The 21,977-nt window shown below is 34.7% G+C and overlaps 6 protein-coding genes across 6 annotated transcripts; 5 read left to right on the top strand and 1 right to left on the bottom strand.

Annotated features, from left to right (window-relative positions):
• The first annotated feature begins 1,386 nt into the window (after positions 1-1,386).
• On the top strand, positions 1,387-4,021 carry PHYBLDRAFT_177506 (hypothetical protein). The gene is made up of 8 exons (XM_018437896.1): positions 1,387-1,617; positions 1,720-1,794; positions 1,987-2,054; positions 2,132-2,635; positions 2,742-2,903; positions 2,977-3,501; positions 3,599-3,746; positions 3,819-4,021. Exons 1-8 carry the CDS (start codon positions 1,509-1,511, stop codon positions 3,926-3,928), a joined length of 1,701 nt encoding a protein of 566 aa, XP_018291688.1. The 5' UTR covers positions 1,387-1,508; the 3' UTR covers positions 3,929-4,021.
• Positions 4,022-6,132: 2,111 nt separating this feature from the next.
• Positions 6,133-6,435, top strand: PHYBLDRAFT_14156 (glycoside hydrolase family 17 protein; the record flags this gene model as incomplete). Its single annotated transcript, XM_018430615.1, has 1 exon — positions 6,133-6,435. A coding segment is annotated over one exon (303 nt), but the record flags the coding sequence as incomplete, so codon positions are not given.
• A 1,545-nt stretch (positions 6,436-7,980) lies between these two features.
• Positions 7,981-8,487, top strand: PHYBLDRAFT_71808 (hypothetical protein; the record flags this gene model as incomplete). The annotated part of the gene is made up of 1 exon (XM_018442542.1): positions 7,981-8,487. One exon carries the CDS (start codon positions 7,981-7,983, stop codon positions 8,485-8,487), a length of 507 nt encoding a protein of 168 aa, XP_018291686.1.
• A 798-nt stretch (positions 8,488-9,285) lies between these two features.
• PHYBLDRAFT_145121 (tubby transcription factor, C-terminal) lies at positions 9,286-10,835 on the top strand (the record flags this gene model as incomplete). The annotated part of the gene is made up of 7 exons (XM_018431369.1): positions 9,286-9,491; positions 9,655-9,897; positions 9,995-10,112; positions 10,167-10,265; positions 10,376-10,463; positions 10,560-10,643; positions 10,702-10,835. 7 exons carry the CDS (start codon positions 9,286-9,288, stop codon positions 10,833-10,835), a joined length of 972 nt encoding a protein of 323 aa, XP_018291685.1.
• Positions 10,836-11,108: 273 nt separating this feature from the next.
• On the top strand, positions 11,109-13,278 carry PHYBLDRAFT_71810 (hypothetical protein; the record flags this gene model as incomplete). The annotated part of the gene is made up of 3 exons (XM_018442543.1): positions 11,109-11,133; positions 11,160-11,181; positions 12,186-13,278. The coding sequence occupies 3 exons, from the start codon at positions 11,109-11,111 to the stop codon at positions 13,276-13,278; spliced, it is 1,140 nt and encodes a 379-aa protein (XP_018291684.1).
• A 1,484-nt stretch (positions 13,279-14,762) lies between these two features.
• Positions 14,763-16,832, bottom strand: PHYBLDRAFT_71811 (hypothetical protein; the record flags this gene model as incomplete). The annotated part of the gene is made up of 1 exon (XM_018442544.1): positions 14,763-16,832. The coding sequence occupies one exon, from the start codon at positions 16,830-16,832 to the stop codon at positions 14,763-14,765; it is 2,070 nt and encodes a 689-aa protein (XP_018291683.1).
• Between the last annotated feature and the right edge of the window lie 5,145 nt (positions 16,833-21,977).

Below are 21,977 nucleotides of genomic sequence, written 5' to 3'. Positions count from 1 at the left end.
AACTTTTATTAGTAGCAAAAAATACAAATTCTCGATTTTTTTAGGTGAATACCCTGAGAGAACTTTTGGATCAAATATGCTTATCTGGTGTAAATATCCAAAATCTTATTAATAAATTGTTTTTTGGAGTGAAAAAATGGGATATTTTGCTCAATATATGACCAATCACTATCAAAAAACGTTTAAATAATAACTCTTAATGTACTCCAGCAGGTTGCATATGTATATAAAGTAGGTTGACTTAACCGATCTAGATTTACAGCTGAATTTCAGGATTTGATTTGCTCATTTGGATCAAAATGATCTCTTTTTTTTTTATTAAACGATTATTCAAAGTATAACAGCTATCTGTTTAAATAAATTATGCCTTTAGTAAGCTCGCTATTGATTGAAATTAAATGAGCTAGAATGCGAGAGTTAGAGATGCCTATCTTCTCCCATTCCTATCACTATATCAAATTTTGACTGTACCTTTTTTTTGGCGCAAGCATGAAATTGTTCTCTTGTTGAAGGTTGATCCAATTGTATTTCTTGTCAGCAAACTAGAGTGGGTATATTAGATGATGAGCTGGTTTTCAGAAACTCCAAAAAAAAATACCGTGCTTGTGGTATTGACTATACGTTTTATTTGTCATCTTGCTATTTTTCTATCGGTTTTAGTTCACGGATTTTCTGTTATATTGACAAGCTGTGCAACACTAATAATGAATATAAGCATAAGACGCTCATCATTGCTATATATTTTTGTAAAAATAATTATCATCATAGTTTGACAGATTTTAGGTATACATAGTCAAGATCAAAGTAATGCACAGATCTCCACCTTCATCCCGATTACCAAAACAAGACTGAACCTTACACGCATTGTGCAAGAATAATTGGTTGTGTGAGACCCACTCAAGCTCAATATTGTTCAAGGAAAAAATATTACATGTTTTTTTTTTGGTGATATTTGTATTTAATACACTTATGTGAGTATTACATATATATTATTATCCCAATGGTTAAAAAAATGACATGAATCAAAGCGAGCTTGATATTATCATGATTATATAAATATATATATATTGAGAGAGAGAGAGAGAGAGAGAGGAAAGCCTTGAAGAGTGAATGGAGGCTGTATCAATTTATGTAACAATAAAATGAAAATGAAAATGAAAATCACATTCTACACAAAAAAGGAAATCATCCATTTGAATCCAAGGTTACCGAGAACAAAGAACTTGAGAACCTTTATAATTTATTTTATTTATATTATATATAATAAAATTGTATGGAAATCAGATCAGATCAGATCAAATTAAATTAAATCAAAATCAAACAAATCCAATATGTATATATAATCAATATACTAATAGATCTTCTTATATTACCTTTACTCCTTCACTCCTTTAAATTACACACACACACACACACACAATAAATTAAAATAAAATACAAAACTCATCGCATCACATCTCATCTCATCACATCTCATCTTCATCCCTTTCCTTTCCTTTCCTTTCGTTATGACAACCAACGAGTTTACAATGTTGTCTTTGGATGACAATCCACCATCTAAATCCACCATTAAAAAGGCACCTCTCGCGACATTACCTTCTCTTTGGAATACTCGAGGCAATAATTGTACTCATTACTAAATCCCTCTGTTAACCAACAGTTAATATATATGTATCTAACCCATCAATATTTTTATTTTTATGATTATAATTATAATAGAATTCTACTTTTACTACATATGTTTTGCAGTCGTCGTTCCTTATATGATCTATGTTGGTTATCGCCTTGGAGATGGTAACATTTATATATATACAATACATTTGAAAAAGAAAATTGAAAAAGAAAAAGAAGAAAAAGAAGAAAAAATCCGAGTTTTATATACATAAAAAGAATGATCTGTTGTCTAATTTTTTTAAAAAAAAAAAAACATTTATAACGTTGTGTACCGTTTCCATGGTTATAATATATATTTGTAACTTTATGTAGCTAACAAGCCAAAATACACAAGATTTGAGCCTCTGTTATCGGATGGGTGGATCTTTGGTCGCAAAGTGGTATTTGTTTAATAATAATTAACTATATATGCTTTTATTGATTCAGTAATGTTATTTATCTATCTTTCTATCTATAGGACAATAGTGATAATCAATATGCTGGTTTCCGCAACAACCTTCCGACTCTTACCATATTGGCTCTTGTATACCTGTCGGTCAGCCACCTCTTTACATTTCTGGTCCCAATGTCTTATAACACCAGACGTAACAATTCTGCCATTCTTTATCGCGCCTATTTCTTTCTTCCTGCGTCTCTGGTGACTATTTCGGTTATTCACGGCACCAACCTGATCAAGATCCTGGCTATTGTGTTTGCTAGCTTTGGTATCGGCCGTCTGACTCGAGGATCGTTGTGGAATCCGCTGTTGACCTGGTGTTTTAATCTCGGAATTCTGTTTCTCAATGATATGTACAAGGGTTACAAATTTGCGTCTATTCTTGGTCCACAATTTGCTTGGCTGGATAGCCATTCTGGTATTATGCCCCGATGGCACATATTATTCAACTTTGTCATGCTGAGACTTATTTCTTACAACATGGATTATTACTGGCAATGCAAAGCACCGAGACCAAGCAATCAAGTAAGACAATTATAATCATAATCATAATTATAATGATATCTTTATTTGGTATTAATTAACGCACTGCATGGTTATTGATGTATATTTCATTTTCAATTTCATTCAGATTGACGATATAACTGATGAAGGGGAAATTACAGACAAGGAGAGAATCACGACTCCTTGTATTCCATCCGATTATAACTTTATGTATTTTCTTACCTTTGTTTTCTACCTACCACTTTACCTTTGTGGTCCAATCGTCACATTCAACGACTTTATTTCCCAGGCAAGTTACAACCAACTAAACTACTAATTCCCTGAATATATATATATATTCATACTCATATTCATTATTACAGTTAAGATACCCTTCATCAAAAATCACTGCGCGTGTGGTTGCTTTGTACGCCTTTAGACTTGTTTGTGTGATTCTGGTTATGGAGCTCACGCTGCACTACATCTACGTTGTGGCGATCAGCAAGGCGATGGCTTGGGATGGAGATACCCCTTTTGAGCTGAGCATGATTGGATACTTTAATCTGCTTATCATCTGGATGAAACTTTTGATTCCCTGGCGGTTCTTCCGACTCTGGGCTCTTGCGGACGGAATCTGGCCCGAAGAGAACATGATCCGCTGCATGTCCAACAATTTCTCGGCCCAGCGGTTCTGGAAGAGCTGGCACCGATCGTTCAATCGATGGACGATTAGGTACATATTTGTGCCCTTGGGTGGATCAAAGTACATGATGTTCAACATGTGGGTTGTGTTTACATTTGTTGCTCTCTGGCATGACATTGAGATGAAATTGCTGGCATGGGGATGGCTGATTTGTCTATTCTTGCTTCCTGAATTACTTGCCACACGTATATTTACTTTCCAAAAGGTAAAAAAAAAAAAGTATATATATATATATATATATATATATATATATGATAATTGTCATTTATTAACCAATCAATTGTTCTTATTTTGATTTGTAGTATGGAAAGAAACCATACTATCGATTCGTTTGTGGTGTGGGTGCTGTTTTTAATATCATGATGATGATGGCTGCCAATCTGGTAGGGTTCAGTATTGGTCTTGATGGATTGAAGGATATGGTATCGGGCATATTTCAGACAAGTGAAGGTAAGAAAAAAAAAGTATGAATATAAATTTCAATTGAATTCCTTGTTTCTAATGTATATTTTAAAAATAAAGGCTTTATGTTTCTGTTGATTGCCTCGGTTTGTATGTATGTCGGTGCTCAGGTGATGTTTGAGATCCGAGAATCTGAAAAGCGTAGAGGGGATCCAAGGTGGAAAATGTAAATTGTTTGTTGTATATTTTAGTATTAGTATTAGTATTATTTCTATTATTATTTTTTGAAGTCAAATTATAGTGTTGAATATATTGAATTGAATAAAATAAAATAAAATAAAATAAAATAAAATAAAATAAAATAAAATAAAATAAAATAAAATAGACAGATCTAGACCTATTCTTTAAATATAAATATATATAAAGAAAAAGAAAAATTATACAATGGCTTGGCTCTCCGATAAAGTTCTCAGGCACAGAATATGCACATAACAGTACACAGACTCATAAAAACTAGATGCCGAAAAAGACTCGGCGGTGGCGGTGGTGGTGGTTGTGGTGCGGGGAGGGGAGAGAGGGAGAGAGGGAAAGGGGTAGGAACCTCTGGTCTCCGCCACGTGTATAGACACCAGACTCCTCAAAGTTCACCCAAGTTATTGGGTATTTCATAGATTATCTAGTCTGTAAAATACCTAAAAGTCAAACAAAGTCAAAATCAATAAAGAAAGCCCGGAATTTCTTGGCGTGGCTATTGAATGTACTCTAGTGTAAAGGCAATTATAATTATACCTTTATATCTATAATTGCAATTGTGTGATTGTAGCTAGATATTGGAGGATCAAGAAGATATCAATTGTAATTTGGGTAGATCACTAGACTAGTTTATTAAAAGAAAGATATTGTATCTCGGGCACCTCTTTAATTCACTTCAACTCACTTCAATTGGATTGAATTCAAATTGTATAATATATTGAATGTAGAATGAAAGCCTTGGCTCAGGTGTCATGGTTATCATTATCGTTATGTGCCTTTAAAAATCAATTTGTCTCTCTGACTTTATATATCGTTTTAAAAGATAGAAAGATGAATATAAAATAACCATCAACTCAGCTACAAAAAAAAACAAAAAATGTTGAAAATACTCTACTCCAAGAAGCAGAATAAAAATACAATTTAACTCAATTGTTATGCCAGAAAACAATAACAAAGCTAATAGAAATATAGTACAATAGAGCTCTTTTTTAGATACAATACAAGGTCTCTTTACATTACCAAATATATATATATATATATATATAAATAAAGGTTAAAATTGATCAGCATGTATTAACCATTTTCCGCAAGAACTTCAAATATAAAGAAGAACCATTTGACTCAGATATCGGCGCTTAGTTTCTCTTTTTTTTTGAGTTTTGAGTTTTGAGTTTTGAGTTTTTTTTTTTGATTATTTGCAGCACTTTTGAGAGGCAATAAAATATGATATGAGACCTGTCAAATCAACAGTCAACATCTTCAGGGGACTCGGTCTCCTTTAAAGAAACCCAGATTACGGTACCTGTGTTGAAATACTAATATATATATATATAATTAAAGATAAGAAGAAGAGGAAGAAGAGGAAGTGGCAGTGGCAGTAGTAGTGGAAGTTGGAAAATAAAATGCTTATATAAAGAGGGCCCTTTCTTTCCTTTCTTTTTAATTTTCAAAAAACCACCCACTCATTTCATACATCAATTAAACAAAGACAATAAAGACTGCTGGATCAGTTTCTTATTCTTTTTCATTTCATTTTATTTTGTTCATCTCCTCACTACACCCAATATCACACTCATTATGTATCACATTCCCTTCATTCTCTTTTCTCTTTTCTTGTGTGTCAACTCGCTCCCTATCCAAGAGCGCTCATCGGGCGGGTCCCTTTGGGGTGTAACGTAAGTATTGTCTTGATAGGTTTACTAGAGAATAAAAGAAACTCACGATTCCTTTGGTTTGACTTTATAGTTACACTGGTCGTAACTCTGATGGATCTTGCCAGACATCATCCCAAGTTTTCACCACAGTCCAAAAGTTCAAACGCAACGGTATCGTCAATATCCGCACCTATTCCCAAGAGTGCGACCAACTGACCCATGTCCTGAACGCCATTGATGCAACTGGCGGTGGAATGACTGTCATGGCTGGTGTGTGGATCGACGGCTCCGAGGGCGACAACACCGAGATCAGCACCTTGAGCTCAGTCATTGCCAAGTCTAGCAACGCCCATTCTGCCATTGTTGGCATCACAGTTGGCTCTGAAGTCATGCAGCGTAGTGTGATGTCTGCTAGCCAATTGGCCTCCAAGATCAAGCAGGTCAAGAGTGCCTGCGGTGGATTCAAGGTTGGCACTGCTGACACAGCTACCGGATACGTCTCCGAACTCATCAGTGCATCTGACATCCTGGTCGTCAACATACATCCTTTCTTTGGCGGAGTGCCAGCAGCCGAAGGTGCCAGCAATCTCAAGTTGCAGTACAACGCATTTGCTTCCAAGTCTCAGAACAAAGAAATCTACATTGGCGAAACTGGCTGGCCCAGTGCTGGTCAAGCAAACGGACGCGCTGTCCCAAGTGTCTCTAATCTCGAGACCTTTGTGAGAGGCATGATGAACGTCAACCTCAAGTACTACTTCTTTGAGTCTGTTGATTCTCAGTGGAAGAGCGGAGGTTCCTATGGAGTCGAGCCTTACTGGGGATTGTGGGCTGCCAACGGTAGATCTAAGATCGACTCTATTCAAAATTAACTTTTGTAATCTCCTCTTTAATACAAAATGATAATAATAAACAAAAATATACATCTTTTATATAATTGGCGTTTATTTTTTTACATGATATTTTCTCAAGCCATTTTTTTTGTACTGCTGATTTTGTCTTACAGATGATATTCACAGCTGTGTATTACAGACTTCTTTGCTTTTTTGGACCTTTTGGTTGAGATTTGATTAATAATCTACATTTATTTTTGTCTATTATTTTGTATTAATACACTATATTATGCAAATAGAAGAAGATAAGATAATGATGTGTACAACCCCTTCAGGTACAGGCGATCCATTCACTTGTCAATATTATTATTATTATTATTATTTTAAAAAAAAAGTATATAATTATATCACTTGTAATTAGATGGATTTCTTTTGTGACATAAACATGGTTGTACACATCAATCTATATAAAATATATACATATTATTTAGAAAGACAAACATATCTGCCCTTCTTCTTCTTCTTCTTCCTCTTCCTTATATTTACTCACAATCTATTATAATAATAATAATAGTAATGGTAATTGGAAGGAGACTACTAGTGCTACCTGGTCAGAATCAATAAGTGATGTCTCTATTCGCTAGTAGCCATAACCAAAGAACCGAAATCATTCAACAAAATATTAAGTTAATCATGAGAATCTAAATGTAATCCTGGAAAGACTTCTTGTCGAGTTTTATCTTTTTGTATGTGTGTATGTGCAAAGGATTCCCTCCCCAGGTTTTTCTGGCTTAAATATCTTACAATAGACTACCTCGTCTTTTCTGGTACACAAAGATCCACTTTTTATTTATTTTTTCTGCTTTGAAAAAAAATGTACTTTGTTGGGTACCTCTGTCTTTGTGTGCTACTGTGATACTGTAACTAGGATATTCCGGCTCTCGATCAAATCAGATCGAGTATTTTTCTTCTTCTTACTAGATGTCTGGGCCTTGGTTGATTTATGTGGTTTCTTGTAGGTTTAGAAGTCATTTATATAACATAGGCAAGCAAATGGAGGAAATAAGGTACAATAAAAATGCAATACAAGATTGTTACTGGTTATTGTGGTGCTCTTACATGTATAATCATCAAGATTATTTAATAAATCATGAGCCAATTAACCTCTTGTTCAGTTGTTCCCTTTCTACACAAATTCACACAAAAACATTTGATACCTAGGTACAAGCCCTTTATTTTTAGAAAATAGAGCAATAGAGTATATAAATATCTGGATAGTGCGACATTAATTGTGCCATTCACATTACTTTTTTTGATACATTGTGCACATATTTACTCTACTACCCTTTACTGCCCTTTACTCCACTCCACTCTATTCCACTAATTCATATACTCATTCACTTGTACGTACACACACAAATATATATTCTTGCTTGTTTTTCTTTTCTTTTATAATTATTTGGCTTCTTCTTTTCTTACTCATCTTTATATATATATATCGGTTTCCATTGCTTTTTCTTTTGAATTTTTCAGTACCTCCTATCGATGAAGACCTCTTGCTTTGTATTTCTGGTCATCTGCTCCATCTCACTGTTGATGTGCAGCCGTGTGTCTGCTCAGCTGGGGCCTACGATCATCTTCCCTGAACACAACGCGACCATCAATGCCACCCAGACCTTGAAGATCCGTTACGAATACCAAAACATGGGAACTGGAAACTACTCGGTCGACATTGCTCTCTGGCTCGATTCATCGGCCACCCAGCTGATCCAGAATATCACAACAAACGAAAAGATCGTCTCGGGCAATTCGACCGGTGTTCGCCTCAATTTCACGCTCGATGGCACATACGATTGGGTTGTGCCCCGTGGTCTTAACGAGACCATCTATCTCACTGTCACCGAGCACGCAGACACAAAGCTCCTCTTGCCATTCACTATCCAGTCCAGTCCGGTCCTCTTACATTTCAGTGCCGGGATCTCGGCTTTTACAGCACATTCATTTACCCTCACACTTGTCTGTCTCTCCATATTCTTGTTCTTTTCTCTCTAGAGCTAATTATTCTATATACACTTTTTTTTTTAATTTTTTAATCTTACTTTTACTTTTATTACCCTTTACTTAATACATAATAAATCCAATTTATATATAAAATATATAAAATATATGTTTGTGTACGTATCAATTTCAAAATTTGTTATTGTTATTGTTGTTTCATCTGTATGGAATGTTGTAAAGATTTTCAAGAAAACCCTACAGAAATTGTACTTATTTTTTTTATGATGGCTATCATTTCCATTTTCAGTCATTAATTTCATTATAATGTAATCTAATGAAATGAAAAGAAAAGAAAAAATCTTGCTGCTTTCTTATAAGGTGTGGAAAATATTATACTTTATTATAGGATTTATACAGTGATCAATTTTTTGGTTTTTAATGCGTGTATCTATACAAACTCTTTGACGTTTAAAGGAGCCGACATTTGAATTCTAGTCCGTTTTGTAAAGTCTCCTAGTTTTATATATATATATATATCTAAGTATACGTATAAACACCAAGGTATCTATGTAGATATATATAAGTGTGTATGTGCCGTATAAACAATTGTAAAACATCATCAATTACAATCCTCTCTCTCTGTTTTTTTTGTCTTTACACAAAAGCATCGTCACATTTATATTCTATTCTTCCTTTCTTCCTTTCTCTCCTTCTCTTACATACACACATATATAATATATAATATATAATATATACATAGCTGTGTGTATACCTCACTCTCCCTCTCACTCTTTCTTTCTTTCTATTTCATTCTTTTGTCTAAATTCAAAGCAAATGATATCCAGTTCAAATATGCCAATCACTCATCCCCAACTTTCTACGAGTACATTCGGACTATCAGAATTCGATGCAAACGATGACCGGGAGAACAACGATGCTCAAATCGCACCATTACAAGAACCCACAACAGTCAGAGTCGAGAGACCTGTGCCACCTATCGACTTTACCTTGAGCCGACCCATTAGTTCTCTCAAAGAACTAAATCAACTTACTTTTCGGTAAATTTCAGTCATTAATGCCATTCATTCAGTAATTCATTCATTCAGCTGGTTAGTTAGTTAGTCTTGGCTAGCTAATTAGTAATGAACCGAAAATAAAAATAAAGAAAAATTTAAGCTAAAACTAAAAGACTAAATACAATAAAAATTATGGTGCAAATAGACCTGCTGCATTAAACACACGATTGACTTGTCGTATCTGCCGTTATCGAGATGGATTGGATAAACTGTCACCTCAGTATCAATTGTTTCTTGAAAATGTTGATACTGGAGAGATGCAGTATGTTCTGACAGCCCGAAAGAAAAGAAAGACCCAGACAAGCTATTACACGATTACTGGAGATTACTTGGATGTTTCTACTAGCGAGGTTGGAGTACCTAAATCCGTGGTATTGGGTAAAGTGAGGTAAAAGAAATAAAGAAAGTATAATGATCATGGTTCAATTATTATCATTATTGTTTTGGTTTTTGGCTGACAATTTCTAAATATATATTATACTCAGGTCAAATTTCTTGGGAACAACCTTTGTGATTTATTCCCATGGTCGAAACCCATTTAATAGCAATGGTTCTGAAAAGAATGACTTGCCTGTTCGTGAAGAACTTGGTGCAGTTCTTTATGTGAGTGACTCATACCATTCATTTCATTTATTTACCTATGTATGTATTTGATAGGATCCTAATATTCTTGGGTTCAAAGGACCTCGCAAGATGACAATATTGACCCACACACTCACACGAGATGGAAAACGTCCTGAATTCAGACCTACTGAAGTAAAAGAATTCCAGATAATTCAGTAGAAATCTTTAGAATTGTACTTTTTGTTTTATGTTACTTATCGTGTGGATCTTTTCTTTTTCAAACAAAACAAAAAAATTATTAGGAATCTGAAACGCTTTTGTGCAAATATCGAGATGGAAATGCCCGTGATTTGTTAATCTTGCATAACAAGAGTCCTCAATGGAATGAAGGTAGAATATAAATGGTTTCCATTGGAGGTCTATACAAAAGTCTTGCTAAACATCATTCTATCTCTATTGATCTACTTGTCAATAATCCCATACTAGATACCCAATCATTTGTACTAAACTTCAACGGTCGAGTAACTCAGGCATCAGTAAAGAATTTTCAGATTGTACATGACAATGATTGTAAGCAAATATAATTACTTGATAATTGGCTAATGAAAACTGACTGTTGTTGTTGTAGTGGATTATATAGTTATGCAGTTTGGGCGGGTTGAACGAGACTATTTTACAATGGATTACAAATATCCTTTCTGTTTACTACAAGCATTTGCTATTGCCCTGACTTCATTTGATGCCAAGCTTGCATGCGAATAAAAATAAATAAATACCATATCCAGATTGATACTCAAATCTATATACATCATGATTCCAGCCAAATTTTAACCTTTCATCATACAATCCAGCTCTTTACTTTAAATCCACCTAAACCACATTTATACGAAAATACTATTTGATCAACTTCTCTAAAGTTGTGATAATTCATATCTATATATGTTACCCGTTAGATAACTGAAGAAACAAGCCAATTGTTTTTGTCAAGTGGACTATTCCAAATTGTCTAGGTTCACAGCATCATCTTGGCCATTTATGTTGTCAGTACTCCACTTGAAAAGTAATATACATATCGCATCTTTATAGCATTTGTGACAAATGTGATTTGGTAGAAATAACGAAAAAGAAAACAGAAAGTCTTTAATAGACCAAAATTATATGATTTGTTGCACATGTAAAAAAAAATGACCAATCAAAGGATTTGGACATTGTTGGCATCATAAACAAAATAATAATAAAAAAAAGGAATGAAATAGATAATGTTTTCAACAGCTATAAATACATATATACTGCAAAACTCTTTTCTTTCTTCCTTTTACTTCTTTTCTTGTTTCAAATCAACAAAAGGATGGTGCCATTACATGTCATAATTCCTATCCTATCCATCACTTTCACTTTATTGAGCTTCATGCTTATATCCAACAATCTCAGGCTGTACCAAGAAGTATTTCCTTCTACACCAAGCTGGAAGACCAAAGTTTATCTGGATACTACCATCCAGAACACCTATACTATGTCCCCTCACTCTTCAGTAAAAGCTAGATCAAACCCAACAACCACAAAAATCTCGCTTTCTCAAGATCACCACACTACACCACTAGATCTAGTTGATACTGTCAAAGAAGACTACCGTAAGTATACACGTAAAGAAACATACTCTACTAATAAATACTACAAAACACCAGCATCTCAACCAGAAACATACATCAGTGAAGTTACATCCACAATCACAGAACCAGTTCAGCACATACACTATACCACCGTGCACAGTAACCCCTTTAAACAACATACACTGCCAACCACAAGCCCATCGAGTCATCTAGTTCTTACAATCACAGAGTATGTAGACATAAAAGCAACTGTAGCCACAATCACATACATTGTCAAGGACAAGACAAGCCATCAAGACACTCTGGTGATAAACAAGCCAACTAAAACTAGAGTCGGCCAAATACTTGCAACCGTGTACTTGCCTTCATCACCTGTGATTACTCCGGCCAGGAGCGTTCCCACTTCACCAACCACAAAATACAACAGCGACGACAACCCAAAGGACAATAACAGTGATGACGACGACAATGAGGTGATCAAAGACATCCTGACTTTCAAAAGCAACAACCAGGTTGACCAGGAATATCCATCAGACTACGCCAATTCTCACAACATCAGGAGATTCAGAATTGGATTCAAAGGTGTAGAATTGGCCATCGCTCTTTTTGTACCTCGTAATCTGTGCACAACTCAGGGACCATACACAATATGCTGGCCGACACCAGAAACATTCATTGCCCACTCGGTCAAAGTATCTTTTTATGTACTTGTGGCAGCTCTGTTGACCCTAAGCTTTATTATCAGTTGTTTGTTTTACGCAGCCAAGCACCTTGTGGGATCTTATAAAAACCGATCCAAAAGCTCTAATACTCAAATCAACCAATTGACGAGTACCTTGTCTACACCGGTGGTTATACCAGCGTCCAGTGAACCATCGTCGTCAGTAGAACTACTAAAACCAAATAAAACGCTACTGGTTCCAGAAACAAGCTCTTCGTCTACAGGCTACAGCAACCCCACAGAAAACTTGCCCTCTTACACACACTCTCCTTCTAATGCTGCTAGCCACACCGATCAGAGAAAGGGCCAGATCTGGACAAGTGCAGCTGGCTTAGCTGTTTCAGCTGGTTCTAGTCCGGTGGACTCTTCTCCAAACAGTATTCCAATTCAGATAGTTACGGATGACCAAGTAAAATCTTCTCTCGGCGATGGTCCAGTTAATACAGTTGATGATAGTTCAGTATCTCATATTTCCGATAATATTCCTTACCAACCAGTTGATGATGCTCCAGCAGAATCTTTTTTTAACGATGATCCAGTTAAGACAGTGGATGGCATTTCAGTAGCTCTTACTTCCAGTGATAGTACCATCCAAGCAGAAGATAACAGTTCAGTAGATCATACTTCAAATAATAGTCCTCTCCAAGAAGTTGATGACACACCAGTCGATTCTAATGACAATAGCGGGATTGTCCAAATGGTTGATACCAGCTCAGTAGATGACACTTCAGTAGATTCTGATGCTAATAATGAGCCAGTTCAAGCAGTTGAAGACAGCCCGATAGCCCATAATATAAACAGTAGCCCAGTACAGGTAGTAGATAACAACTCAGAAGAATCTACTGCCAGAATAAGGCAAATCAATCCTGTTTAATACAGCTCAGAAATCTCTTGCAATCCCTTGATCATCCAGTTCATACTGCAGGCCACTTCACTGATGATTCCAACGAATCAACTTTATTCCTTAGATCCTTTATATAATATATAATATCTATCTATAAACTATTTTCTGTACAATTTTGCACACCAAACATTCAAGTGGATAAGCAATACTCTTCATGGTCTTTTCCAGTACGCCCTATTTAATTATTTATTTCAGCCCAAAGAAGAAGAAATACATGGAAAGCATTTGAGGGTCTTCAAATAAAACAAGTTGGTTAAATATTACAAGAATTATGTAATCCTAGCCTACCGTAACTTGCAAAACCGAATATTTTGAATAGCTTCTTTTTTCTTTCTCTTTCTCTCTCAAGTGTATATATATATATGGTATTATGTGGTTAAATAGGCTGGCTTCGAGTGACGTGATATAATCCAGGAGTGGCTTAATATTAAATATTACCATTAGACACAGTAAAGGGGATCAAAAACGAGTCCGTTTAAGCAGTTTATTAAAAAGGGGGAGAGAGAGAAAATGGCTATTGCACTTTCGACTAGAAATAAAGTATCTTTTTGATATTTCACTACAGTTTGTAGTCTATGCTTTCAAAGTTTAACTTGGATATTATTCATAGAACAATGTATATATACAGAGTATTAACGTCGCTAAGCCTGATTTTATATAGGTGAGCAAAAACCTTTTTTATATATAAGACCATCAAGCTTTCTGTTTTTTTTTTTGCTGTTGTTGCTGTTGTTGTTCCAATTCTTAAGAAATGTTTCTCTCAAGTATACAAAGCCAATTAATCAATTTTACTTGATAAATTATTAACAAAAAAAAAGTATTATTATTTGGCTTCAACGGCTAATCTGTTTTATATATATTTTTTAATCATTTGCTTATATAAAATAAATAAAGTGTCATAATAAAATATATATAAAAAATAAAAAATAAAAAAAAGATTTTAGGGCCACTGTGTGCACATATTTGGTTTTATTTCTGGGGAATATATTCAAAGACAACAGATGCACAAACACAGATACAAACACAAGCACAGGCACAAAAAAGTATTTATATATATACAGCTCAAAAGGCCTGTGTGTGTGTGACAGTGCCAGTCCTGGGAACCATTTTCATTTTGATTAAACGCTGGCTTGAGAATACTCAGTACACGAACGATCTTTTTGTTCTTCCTTCCTTCCTTCCTTCCTTCCTTCCTTCCTTTCTCTCTCTCTCTTTTTTTTTATCTCTTCTACATAGCTGACTTTGTTTCTTGATCAAGTTAAATCAAATAAAGAAAGACATAAAAAAAAAAGTCTTTGGGATCAACTTGTCTCTCTCTCTTTCTTGATGGTGATAGTGATAGTTATGGCAGTCGTGGTGATGGTAGTCATGGTAATGGTAGTCATGGTGATTGGTAGAATGATAATGGTGATAGTGGTGGTGGTGGTGGTGGTATCAGTAGTAGTGGTGTGTTATTAAGGTTGTATATATTGATAGTATATAATGTCACGAAATATACTAAGAATGTACAGACAAAGCGAGAGAAAGAGATAGACGCCAGATTTTGTGATGTAGCCATCATGGTCAAATGGTGTAGAGTCAATAGAATATTTGCCAACGTATCCACACCTTAACGTAATATGCCCTCGTAAAAGATCGTCTTTCCAGAAACGTTTTTCCACCAACTGGCTGTGAAAGGCGGCTTCCTCGGCTGTGCGGCGAATGTATTTTTTTTCAGGCGAAAATAATTCAAAGTACTTTTCGGCAAATTGGGCTTCCGCGTACCCGAGGACCCACACCTCCTTTTTTAGGTCATCCTTTGTATTTCCCCAACAATGGTGGAACCATAGTCGTTTCTGAACAGGCAAGTGGTTCTGGTATTGATTGTTGTTATCATAGTTGCTGCTATAGTTGTCTGAAGGTTCATGTCGGTCGATATCAAGCTGGTGTGGGTATATTGGACTAGAGTGTGTGCGATCAATGGTGAGGATGTAGATATTTTGGTCAATGTCGGGGTGTTCTTCATTCCAATTGGATCCGTCAACCGCGTAGAACTCTACTCCGTGGAGCTTTAGGTTTTTGAAGTGGGTGTATGACATGTCTAGGCAGAAACTGCCGGTTTCTTTTGAAATAAGCGCAGGTATAGACACATCATTCAAGATCATCTCGTTGAGGAATCTGCAGCGAAAGGAGAGGTAGTTGAAAACTTTCGGATCAACCTTTGCTCGGCACAACTCTACAGATTCGAGGCCGTGCGCAAACAACAATGCTGATGATGATGACGACGACGACGACGATGGGCGATCGGCCAAATGATCTGTCAGTGTGATCACACCTGATCTCAGCTTCATCCTTTTTAGGGACACACAATCATTCAGAACAGAATCGAGATGGATTGAGGTATCAAAGAAGTTTAGATCCAATTCCACCAGACGAGAATTGACACCAAGCCGCAGAGGAGATCTTAATTGGGGTGTGGTTGATATTGGACCGACTTGGAGGACTAATTTCTCGAGTGCGGATGATGAGAGGAGGATCGGATTGTCGGATATACTTTGTGGATGGTCGTTGTCTAGGCTACTGCCGCCCGTGGTGTGGAGATTGTAATTGATAGACTTGAGGTGTCCAAAGAAGCGCTGGAGGATTTCCAAGAAAAGGTCGAGCTGCAATCCAGGGGTTGCTTCCTGGGTGATTGTGACAGCCTTGAGATGGGGGAATGGGCGTTGAAAGGATGACAAGAGACGTAAGGTCTCATTGTCGGGTATATCTCTGGTCCAGCTTGCTTCTCTCTGAAGTAAACGTGATTCGAGGGTGTGTACATTTGGATATTTTACTGCGAAATAGTAGAGCCAGCCGAGATTTACGTTGTGGCCGAGTAGTCTGACGGTGGATATGTTGGTTGCGGGTGTGATTGATTTGATGTGTTTGATGTCGTTTGCGGGTATTGGGTCGAATGGGAGAGAGAGCTGAAGATATTTGAGTCGTGGTAAGTGTGCATGTATTGATTCTAGGGTATCCCATGTATATCTATGTGCCGAGAAACGCGAGTGTTCAGAAATGTCTAATCGTACTAGGCGAGGTAGACAAGACAAAATGTCAACCAAGTCCTTTTTTCTTCGGCCATCGTCTAGTCTTGGAATGTACATCTTTAGATCTGTCAAAGATCTCCAGAGACTCCAATCTGACATTCTGCCAAAATCTTTTACAGTCAGGGCATTCAATTCGATATTCAGTCGCTTTATTTGTTGAAAGAATCTTTGCAGAATGCAGAGCTGGTGGTCAGTCGTCTCAATGCGCCTTTTTAATCTCAATGCTTGGACACGATTTCCTTGAGTTTGATAGATATTCTGTTGGACTGTAGAGAGGTTGCAAATTGCCTCGAGCCTCTCTTTCCGATTAATGTCAACTGTATCCCAAAGGGCATCTCGAAAAGGTACGTTCCATGCTCTGCAGACTGACATGCAGCACAGTTTGTCTTTTTGAGACAAATGAGTTGCAATGAGAGTGAGAATCTCAAATGGTAATTCCGAGGCTAGCATGAGCATGACTGAGAGAATAATATTAAAGATGTATTTTTTGTTTTATTTTATTTTTGGAAATAAAGAAGTGAAGATAGAGAGATAAAGAGGAAGAAAAATATAAAGAGAAGAGAAGGGAGTAGGTAGGAGTGGGGAAGGGGTAAAGGGCAGGGAGGGGTAAAATTTTAATTTTTAATTTTTAATTTTTAGTTTTTAGTTTTTAGTTTTTAGTTTTTTTTTTATTTTATTTTAATTTTTTTGTAGTGATAATTCCGCACCAAGCCTCGAAACTTTGAAGCGAAATAAAGTATAGAAATATAATAGAAGAAAATCGACGAAATAATTACATAGTAAAAATAAAAATGATGATAATGATGATAATGATAGGTAGATTGTATCACTACGGAGAAAGAGGAGTATGTCCGAGTGCGAAAATAAAATAAAATTGTCCTGATTACCAAGATGCTGGTAATTTGTGTTCCTTTAAGAATACTACTTTGGAAGGTATTAGAACAAAATAAAACAATATATATAAAAATATAATAGATTTTGAATTTGTAATTCTTGCATCCTCGTACAAACGAACTTCTTTTGCGGGTACAATTATCGAGCTATTATTTTTTTATTATTATTATAAGGTGCCCAGGTTGTATATTTATTTTACTTTTTATTTATATTGTGTCCAATGCTTGTGTGGTGTATATATGTATGTGTGCAGTGTCGGGATCATACATATGTATATTTCAGATCGGTGCAAAGTCCATCCGTTCCGTTAATGAGTTCTACATTTAGATTGTTGTTTTTCTTAAAATACAAAAAAGTCCAAGTAACAAATCCATGCTGAATAATATGTATATATGATATTATAAAATAAAGTAAAAGTAAAGTAGAGTACAGTAGAGTAAAGAAATCATAGATATAAAAAAAATACAATTTTGCATTTCCTTTTGAGGATAAATCCACTTTTTTATGTATATTTTTTTTTATTATTTCTGTAAAAAGAATATCCTAAATAAATATATACAAGGTTGATTTATGTATACCAGACTTTTTGAACCTTCTTTCACCTGTTAATTGTTTTTCCACAATAAAATATCAGCAGCATACTTATGCACCTATTTAACAAGTCAATAAGGATAATCTCGGGCCATATTAACCGTATATAATATGTAACGCAAATAAATGAGATATATAAAGAGAGAATGGTATGAATTTAATGATTGTGATTGTATTAATGGTCAATTGGATTTATAGTCTTGGTAGCCAAAAAAAAATGGGTATTCAATAAACCCGGTAAAACATATCAAAGCAAAGCAAAGCAGAAAAAAAAATACAAAGATCAACTAGTTGTATCTTGCGCTACTCAGATAATGATTTGGATCTGAAAGGTAGGAGAAAAAAGAGAGAGAAAAAAAGAAATCGATAAAGGGGGGATTGAAACTCTTATTAAATAAAAATAGAGTTGTATTCTATGTGTTTCTATGCATCATAAATGTCAACAACAAATTGCTTGTCAGATTATATATATACATACACTAAAGATATTTGATATGTTAAATAGCTCTCAAGACATATATTTTCTTTACTTATCAATTTACTCTGTAGTCTATGTCTGTGGGTAAAGAGCATTAACTTGGTACCATTACAGCCCAACACATGATACTTGAAATTGCCTACATTCCTACTTGCTTTTTATTTATATATATACTTTAGTGTAGAATTGTACTTCCAAGTCCAGGAAACCAATTCGTGAGAAAACCGATTACTCAGTTAGCATTTGATACTTGATTATTGACAGGTACAATCGGTAACGAAAGAAATATATAGAGTGGCCTGAAATTAATAAAATTTATATAATTATGTATATATTTAAAGCATTTAATACATATTGCTGTCAACTATACTTCTTTATCATTTTCTTGTATTGAAATTGAAATACAAATCTTGGCTTTGTTACAATTTCATCTCAACTAAATGAATATACTGTACTATAATATAATATAAATGTACATGTACGCCCAAGACATTACTCTTTTGAGAATACTCTTTCACTTGTCTGTACATTCTTCTTCTTCTTCTTTCTTTCTTTAAAGACAATCATCCCTAGAATCTTTATTAAATTTGATAAAGACCAAGATACTTAACTGTGGAGGGGCTGGATACAATTACTTGGAATACTTTATATGTATAAATGTTTTTCTTTCTTTCATCTTTTTACTATTTATTTATTTTTATAATTTTTTTTGCAGTCGAGGCAAAGCACCTTCCCTCTTCCTCTAGCTCTCTTTTGGTCTCACAGTATCTCGACCTTGAGAAACACGGGTGAATCTCTCCGTAATCGTACAATTATATTGAATTTTCTTGGTGAATGATGTACCGAAAGTCCAAGGCACCAGTAAAATTTTTATTCAACAAAGGAAGGTTACATTGCGATGTATTAGAGTGGCTATATTAAGGGTAATGGCTGGGGACTTGCTTAAACTCTTTTCTTTCCCGTAGTTCATAGCTCAACTCTTAAAACTAACCTTACATTATTAATTGGTGCTTATGTCTATAATATTAAGGAGTTATTTTCGTTTTACTCACTTGGTTACCTAGAAGTTAAATATCTTGGGCTATTGTTCCTTTTTATAACAATTTAAAATTAATTAAGGGTGTGTACTCCATAAAGAAAAGAAAAGATATTAGGACATAATACTGCTTACTTATTCTCATGATCCCACATACGCACACACAAAAAAAAAGACTTTAGTGACCTTTCTCTATGTATTTTTTGACACATTGTCGATAATATTTGCATCTTTATTTCACTTGACCTTTGTGAATACCATTCTTACTTTCTATACCTAAACGGCCTCTTCTTTGTAAGATACATATAACTCCCTTTGACGAGATAGAGACCCTAAAAGGCGGGATCCTATTTATCTGAGTTTGTTCTTATTGTTCTAAATTCGGGTTGCAGTAACTGAATATACAATCCCAACTTTATGAGTGTCGGCAATTATATGGCTTCAAGGCTCTCCAGTCACCTTTAGCTTATGGTGCTTTACATTTTACCTTTGACTGATTCCTAGAATTGCTCAATTGGAGTTGAAATCTGGTAAATAATTCGATGGAATATAAACAGATTTAGAGTATATATATATTTTTTTCAAGACCTCACTATCTAATATAGTCTTCTTTTTATAATATTAAAAATGTGGATCGAATATGCCCAGGATTGTCAGCTTTGTAACGAGTATATTTTTTGAATTTTTTTCTAACCATTGCTATATGCTATTGTTTGATTCAAAGAAAAATTAAAGAAAAAGTTAAAACGCAAAGGCAACTTTTTTTAAAAAAGAAACTTAAATAATAATCACTAACTGTTTCTCCCTAAACTTCCCTTGTCTGAAAACTGCACCTAATGTTGTTGTTCTTTTTTTCATTTCTTACCACCTTGAACTCTTATACTTTAAATTGATTGTACCAATTGATGAAATTATTACAATAATTGAGTGCGACAGTACTTTTGTTAGTTTTTTTTTTTCCTTTCTTTCTTTTTCTTTGGTTGACTATACTCTGACTTGATTGTATATTAATATTGAGGCCAGATTCTTCGATGAATATACAATTTTTAAACCTTTCCTTTACTTCTTGCTTCTAGCCAAAAGACAGTCTTTTTAAAAGAAAACGGTAATTGAGAAGTTACATTTATCTCTCATAAATTTATCTAGTTTAGTTCTTTATATCAGCATACATATTATTAAAGAGAAAGATAGATACTCTGCACATGACTTATATTTAGTCTCTATATCTTTAAAACAAGTTTATGAATTACTCTTGCACAGATAACTCCCAGTGTGATTGTGTTTCAAATTGAGATGAACAATAGAGACAAGTAAACATTTAACTATCAGTTGAACCTTTGACTCTCGCACATATTGTAGTCAATGGTAAGTTGGCACCCAATTGAAATAAACAGTAGATAAATAGCTAAAGTTAAGGATCAAATGGCACACCATATAGCAATTGAATTTACACAAGAAAAATTTTAAAGACTTTCATAAATTTAGACAAACGGGTAGTGCAAGTGGGTAGTGGATACTTAAAATTGATGACAATATAAAAGAAACATATAAGAGACTTTAGGAAGACCTATTATCATAAATGTCAGAAGATGAGTATACAGTGTATGAAATAAAGAATAAAGAAACTAAGCAACACAAATGTAATTATTGCTATTTTATTTGAACCAAGGTTTTCAATTTTTGCCTGGCTAATTTCTGTTTTTGCTTTAGTATCAAATATTTAAATAAACTTAGAAAAATAGTTCTTTCTTCTTAAACTGTCTCAATGGGGACAGCCGGTCTACCACGTTAGTATATATAAATACCAGCAACCTTACTCGTTAGTTTCTCAACTGAATTTTGGATTTTAACTTGAGGATTCTCATATAATTAAATAGATAAGAATCAGTCAGATGCTGTTTATGCTATTCTTGTAATGGTTCTAGTCAATAATTATAGCAATCCAAAACCATGCGAAAGCTACATTCTAATTTCCTTTCCCTATCTCTCTCGCTATCCCAATATATATATATAAACATGATTTTCTTAATTTATTTTTTTTATCCAATTGGTGTAGCTTTAGACTGTTATTAATGCGCTAATTCCTATTGACAATGCCTCTCTTTCTAGCTAGTGGGTTTCTGGAGTTGTTCTACAGGCTGTGTGGAGAGCTTAGTGGGCTTTTATATTTAAAAATGTACCTTTTGTTTCCTGAGAATGACACTATATCTACTCGTACCCTTCTTTATACTTGCAACCAAGTACACCTCGTCTAACCTTCTTTCTGTATTTCTCACTCATAGCATTTCATTAATTGTTCCCTTTTTCTTTTCTGTAATTTCCATTTCCATTCATTTCCATAATCTTCCTTTATACACCTTGAAGGCAATAAATGCACCCCAAGCATCACCAATCACTATGATGTGTGACTGAGTAATGGGCACATAAATTTGTCTTTTAAAAAAAATCTAATAAAGTACAAAAGTAAAATGGAAGATCTTGGTAAAACTGGAGATTGTTGAAACACCAATCCAAAGCGATGCATTGTGACCTCAACGTTGCAACTCTTACGATATCTTTAATCAAATGAATACAGAAAAGAAATGATAAAATCTTAAAGCAG

This window comes from Phycomyces blakesleeanus (assembly GCF_001638985.1).
Source record: "Phycomyces blakesleeanus NRRL 1555(-) unplaced genomic scaffold PHYBLscaffold_10, whole genome shotgun sequence".
Lineage (NCBI taxonomy): Eukaryota > Fungi > Mucoromycota > Mucoromycetes > Mucorales > Phycomycetaceae > Phycomyces > Phycomyces blakesleeanus.
The sequence above is the reverse complement of the archived record's forward strand: the minus strand, read 5'-3'. Positions and strand labels throughout refer to the sequence as shown.